The following is a 6,126-nucleotide window of genomic DNA, read 5'->3' as shown; positions in this document are numbered from 1 at the left end:
GCCAACATCTCACGCGAAGAGGCGCTTTCCACTTGCCGTTCTGTCCACTGTGGTAAAAAAGTAAACCCTTTACCGCAGTGTTCCTTTTCGCCGCGAGAATCTCGCGATATTTCCGCCAACGGGACCTAGCGACGCGTAGAGAGCCGCCGAGGGCAGTGGGGGTGGCCGGCTCCGGAGCAGGGAAGAGTCAGGTCAGGGGGGCGAGGACGAGCGGGTGCTGCTTGCGCCACTTGGGTTCGGTCCGGGCCAGCCACCGAGAAGCCAGAGGAAGTGTTGTGGACGGCGTGTCCCTCCTGGCCGGTGAGTCGGCCCGGGGTCGCGGCCGCTGGGTCGACCCCGAGTTTCACCTGGGCCCGCGCGGGTTGTGACAGGTGCGCGGACGAGCGCGGCGCTCCGCCCGCTCGCCGGTGCGCCCCCTCCGGGCCTCGCCCGCGGGGGCTCGGGATGAGCTGCGGGCCGCAGCTGAGCGGCTCCCGCTCCTGGCGCCTGGCGCTGCCGTCGTCTCCTCCCAAGAGCGGCCGCCGCCCGTGAGGGAAAGAGGGAGGGAAGCGGCCGCTGACCCCGGGCATGAGCCGGACGCGACATCCGTTGCTGGATTAAGGCGCCGACATGAACCTGCACCAGGTGCTGACCGGGGCTGTGAACCCCGGCGACCACTGCTTCTCCGTGGGCAGCGTCGGCGACCAGCGCTTCACGGTGAGTGAGGGAGGCTCCCGCGTCGCCCGTTGCGAGTCCGCGCCCCTGAGTCAGCCGGGCTCGGCCCAGAGTGACGGGCAGAGGCCGAGAAAGCCTCGTCGCCCTCGCGGGGTGTCCCCTACGGAGGTCCCAGCTCCTTAGGGCCGGCGGAACTGGCCTTTGAGAACGAAGGGGACAATAACGCTTCGGTCATTGAGTTACTTAACGTACAGAGGCTAAACTCGGAAGTTAAAATGTTTTGTAGGATTTTTAAAGTTTTTAATCTGACGTCGTTGGGCTGGGGAGGTTTACTAAAATCGTTTATCCGAGAATCGTTGGTGTGTAATGTGTGTGTGGGCTTTTTATTGCCCCACTCCATAGGCTCTAATTGTCAAGTTGAGGAATAGTTGGGATTGGATTCATTTCTTCCTCTAAGTTTAGGTCAAGTGTCTTTGTAGTTTAAAAGAGTGGGTGTCTTAAAAACAGGTAGCTGTCAACAACTAGCGCTGAGTGAAAACAGTGCCTTTCACTTATTTTCCTTTAAATTCACTGGGAATAACTTTGGAAAGAGAAAACTGTTTTTCGTAAATGGTTCACTCCTGCCATCCTTTGAATTCCATATGTAACAGTTCAGTAGTCCTGGGAGGTTTATATTTATTTTAGATTGTTCACATTAATTACTAAAAGTTGTATTACTGTTTCTCAGTAAAATTCCTCTTTGGTGTGTAGTGGTAATTCCAGGTTAAAGTTTAAATGAAAGTGTCTTGTTTTTCATTTGTTTTCCCCAGATAGTGAAAGGAAGAGGGCCCCAAACTTTTGCTACTTACTAGCATATTGACATTTTCTGCCTTAACTATAGCGTTTTTTTAAAAAGAATTAAGTATAGTTTTTATAATAATTTCAAGCTATAAGTCAGTATTGCACATGATAGCCTATATCTGAATATATGTATAGCGCTCATGCTTTTTGCTACAAGTTGAATAGCTATCTCTTAGTTGTGATTAAAACTTAATTTTGCATAAAAAAGTGAAACAAAATAAACACCTTAATAGATGCCCCAGGTTTTCTTCTCAAACGATTTTGACTTTTTTTTGTCATCTTTATCAGTCGGAATAAATAATAGGAAAAAAATAGTAGTCATTATTTAACATGGTGTAGGCATTTAATACCTGAATTGTGCTTTTAGATCTCTGCCAACCAAGTACTTTGCTTTCGAATAGAGTCTGTACCTCCACTGTAGAGTGACTCATACACACCTTAACTTGCACTTGACACTAGCAGTTTTAGAGATTCTAATTCTAAATGTTGACCTCGCCTCAATGCTCAAGAGGAGAGTGAACTCTGAGGGTCTCAGTGGGCAACCATAGTCTCCCTGCAGTTGAACATTGCTCACTGCTCTTGCTATTTAGAAAATAAAGATCATCCTAAGAAGATTTTGCTAGTGGGAGATTATAGGATGGTAACATTACATTCTCTGCCATCTCCTAAAATTATATGAGTGCTTCCTCAAATGTAAGTTCTAACAGCTTTTTCTGAGAAGGCATTCAGAATCTGTGTAAGCAGTGGTATGAACTTCAAAGCATATACAATATGATGGCCTATTTATACATCTAGATGATCCTTCTAAGTGTATATAAAATCTTGGTGAATGCTTCTGTTATTTTAAAGGAGAGATGAGTTAATGTACCAAAGATAAGGCTATCCTACACCATCATGTAGCTTGTTGCACAGTTCTACTGAATTTTAGAGTCTGTTTCGATAGACCAGGCTTTAATCATCTCCCACCAAGCCTACTGTAGATTTCTTCCAGATCTCAGGAATCAGTCCAGTAAATAAAGGTAAAAATAAACATTTTGTTGTTATTTAGTCTAAAGAGATCCCAGGTCTCTATAATTTTGGTGATAGTTTATTAACAATCACCTTTTTTCCTTTGCAGCTAATCCATCCCTGACTCTCTAACATTAAATTGATATTCCGTTATAAACCAAGTTTCTTGCCCTCAGTCTACTGGACACTATGTACATCTTAAATTTATCTCTCTTGAAATTACTGTCTTTGCTAAAATGTAGAATCTGTTGTTTACTCCTTGAATTTTGTTTTTAACCTCTTTTGATTTTGGCTTCTTTTTCTTTTCATAGAAAGAGAGCAAACATTAATGGTAGATGGTATGTGCAGACTAAAAAACTCTCTCCAAATTCCAGTTTTACTTGAGCTAGGGACGTGAAATCTTCCTCTTGCAGGCCCACTTGAAGAATTACTTTGTTTGTCCTGTTACATTATGCCTTCTCTAAAGACAGACTTTACATTCGTAATTCATCTCTTTGCATGTTTGCAGATAACTTATTTGTTCTTGTTTTGAAAGATTACAAGAGATGAGATCCTGTTTTCTGAATACAGTCTGATAGGTTTTAAATTGAAATGAAATTGAGTGCCATTTCTCATGGATTCTTGATTTTAAAATATGAAATTACTAATATAGTTAGTATATGTAAGTATTAGATACTTTTTTACTACTTAAACTGGCATCAAACAATTTTGACTTTTCTCTTAATAAGAAAGCTTCTAGTAGGCAGTGACCTTTTCTCTTATACTTTCAAAGCACTTTATTTGCACTTTCATTACATTAGTGACCTGTCTTGCCTTGTGTATGTCTTCCACAGTTTCATTGTGAGTGCCTGGAACAGTGATTGAAGTACTGGTGTCACCTAATAGTAGAGTCATTACCTGAATTTGATTTCCAACTTAGTCCTTATAGTTAGTTATGTATCCGTGGGCAAGTTCTTTTACATTCTTTGAATTTCTTTTTTTCTTATCTGTAAAGTGGGGCTAAAGAACTTATTCATAGGGTTGTTACATGAGAAAGTGCTAAGTTCATTGCTTAGTACCTGTGAAACCCTTAAAAATGTCAGTTATTATAAAGGCTAAACTCATTATAATGCATAGCACATAAAAAGTGCTTGATAAATACTGGTTGAATTGATGACTAATAGATAAAGAAGGCTTATTGCTATATAATTAAAAATTGTGTTTTTTAAAAAATGTTTTTAATAATTTAGATTTGAGTCCAAATAAAATACTTCAATTAAAGTTTAAAAATTTTTTTCCAAAGTCATTTATTACGCATTTTGCCATAAATATCAGGTGAGTAACCAGGAGAGATTTCAGATATCTAAAGCAAAAATTCTTGAATTTTTCTTTATTTATATGAATTTTTCTCTCACTCCTTTTCCCTTGTTAATTTCATACTGTCTTTAGAGCGAAAGTATATGAGCAACCTGGTCCTGATCTGTTGACAACTTTTGTTTTTAGAATAAAAATTTTATTTGTAAAAGACAAATAGTAAGTTAAAAACAGGCATAGTTAGTTAGAATCTGGATTTTCTAATGTTTCTGTGCATGCTAGTGACATGTGCTTTAATATACAATAGATTATCCATACTTGGTGTTGAAATTGTGTTTTTACTGAAATGGAAAGGGAGATAATTTCCAAGAGACAGATTGTGTTAATATTTAGGACTTGTTGTCTCTAGTTTGGAATTTAAATGCCTTTGTTATACGAGGGATAACAAACACGTAATAACTCCGGACTCCCTTTTGTATTAGACAACTCTGTGTTCCCAGCCAAGGGGACCCAGATTAGAAGTCAAAAGACTGACTGCAGCTATCTGGGTGTTGGTAGAGAAATGGAGGCTGAATTAGCATTCTCCTTCTTTCTGTAATAGTAAGCATCCTTGAGTTTAACTTTTTGTTTTGTTCACTGTAGGGAAACCTTTATAGGAGGTTCTTTTTTTGGAGAAGCACGTTAATGTTTGTGGATGGAGAGATACAGGAGGGGAAAGTTTGATACTGTTTGTATCTGGAGAAAGAGAATGATTTTTGTGGTGCTCATATGCTATTACGAGTACAAATTGGACTTCTTTTTAAATATTTAGCCTATTTAAAAATTTTATGTTTTAAATAGTATTAACGTACCTTTAAAATTATTGAAGTAATACGAATTCTTAATGTTGTGTTTAAAAAAATGAGAATAATGTTAATTACAACATGCCAAACATAACTCATTTAACCAGGAAGTATACCAGGAAGAAATTCTTTGGGATATTTACCTGGTGTGGTTGGTTAAAACAAAACAGTGAAAACAGGAAGTCTAAGTGTTGTACAGAAATCACAGGATTTCCAAATTAGAATGCTGACTGTTGCAGCCTTGGGTAATTTTTGAATATTGGAGAAGGTTGTCTGCCAAATTTAAAGTTAAAAATCATGTTTCAGTTGTATGCTTGAAAGCACACATATGAACTCAGTTCTTTCTTTGCACCTTGTTTGGTCTCAAAGTTAGTAAACCCAATATTATATATGCCTAGTAAAAGGATTTTCATTTCTCAATTTAATTTTCGTTGCTTAGTAATAGGTTATTCTGATTACAGATCTTTTGACAGAAGCAGCTAGTGTACCAATTACAATATGTACATATTAATTTTGAAGCTTAGGTAGTGTGGCAATTTATTTGATAAACCAGTGCTGTTCTTATTGTTTTGATAGTAATAGGGCACCTTGAAATGAATGTTTCAGAACAATTTATTTTGGAAAAAATCTATAAAACTAGTTTTAGATTTTGGTTTAGAATGTTATGTATAGTATTACATCTTAGGTTTTTATTTAAAACCAGGTAGATGGGTTATTTTTATTTACGAATTTAGTAAAGATGGATTATTTTAAAATCACACACAGCCCATTTTGTTTATTTTTCTTCTTTATTTTGTTTATGTGTGACTTACATTGATTGACTTTTAAAATTGAAGTACAGTTGATTCATAATACTGTGTTGGTTTCAGGTGTCCAGCAAAGTGATTTGGAGATATGTGTGTGCGTGTGTGTGTGTGTGTGTGTATACACACACACACATACATATGATTATGTTCTATTATAGGTTATTACAAGAATATTGTTCCCTGTATTATAGTAAATCCTTTTGCTTATCTGTTTTATGTATAGTAGTTTGTATCTGTTAATTCCATACTCCTAATTTATCACTTGCCCCCCTCCCTTTTGCCTTTGGTAACCATAAGCTTGTTTCCTATGTCTGTGAGTCTGTTTCTGTTTTATATATGGATTCATTTGTATTATTTTTTAGATTACACACATAAGTAATATCATACAATATTTGTCTTTCTCTCTATGACTTCACTTAGTATGATATTCTCTAGGTCCATTCATGTCACTGCAAATGGCAATATTTCATTCTTTTTTATGTCTGAGTAATATTCCATTGTATATATATACCACATCTTTATCCATTCATCTGTTGATGGACACTTAGGTTGCTTCCATGTCTTGGCTGTTGTAAATAGTGCTGCTATGAACTTTGGGTGCAGAGCCCATTTTGAATTAAAGTTTGTTTTCCTGGTTTCGTTTGGTGTATTTCCATGCTTATTAACTCACCATGTTGTATAAA

At 38.1% G+C, this 6,126-nt stretch overlaps 1 protein-coding gene across 2 annotated transcripts in view; it reads left to right on the top strand.

The window, feature by feature from the left end:
• Positions 1-609: 609 nt before the first annotated feature.
• Positions 610-6,126, top strand: part of DMXL1 (Dmx like 1) — a gene marked incomplete at its 5' end in the record, with an annotated part of 135,618 nt that continues 130,101 nt past the window's right edge. For both annotated transcript variants that reach the window (XM_079701865.1, XM_079701864.1), the window contains one exon: positions 610-696. In XM_079701865.1, the coding sequence (XP_079557991.1) occupies positions 610-696 (87 nt within the window). The remainder of the gene's footprint in view (positions 697-6,126) is intronic.

This window comes from Hyperoodon ampullatus (assembly GCF_949752795.1).
Source record: "Hyperoodon ampullatus genome assembly, chromosome: 4".
Taxonomy (NCBI): domain Eukaryota; kingdom Metazoa; phylum Chordata; class Mammalia; order Artiodactyla; family Ziphiidae; genus Hyperoodon; species Hyperoodon ampullatus.
This window is presented reverse-complemented; position numbering and strand designations above follow the sequence as displayed.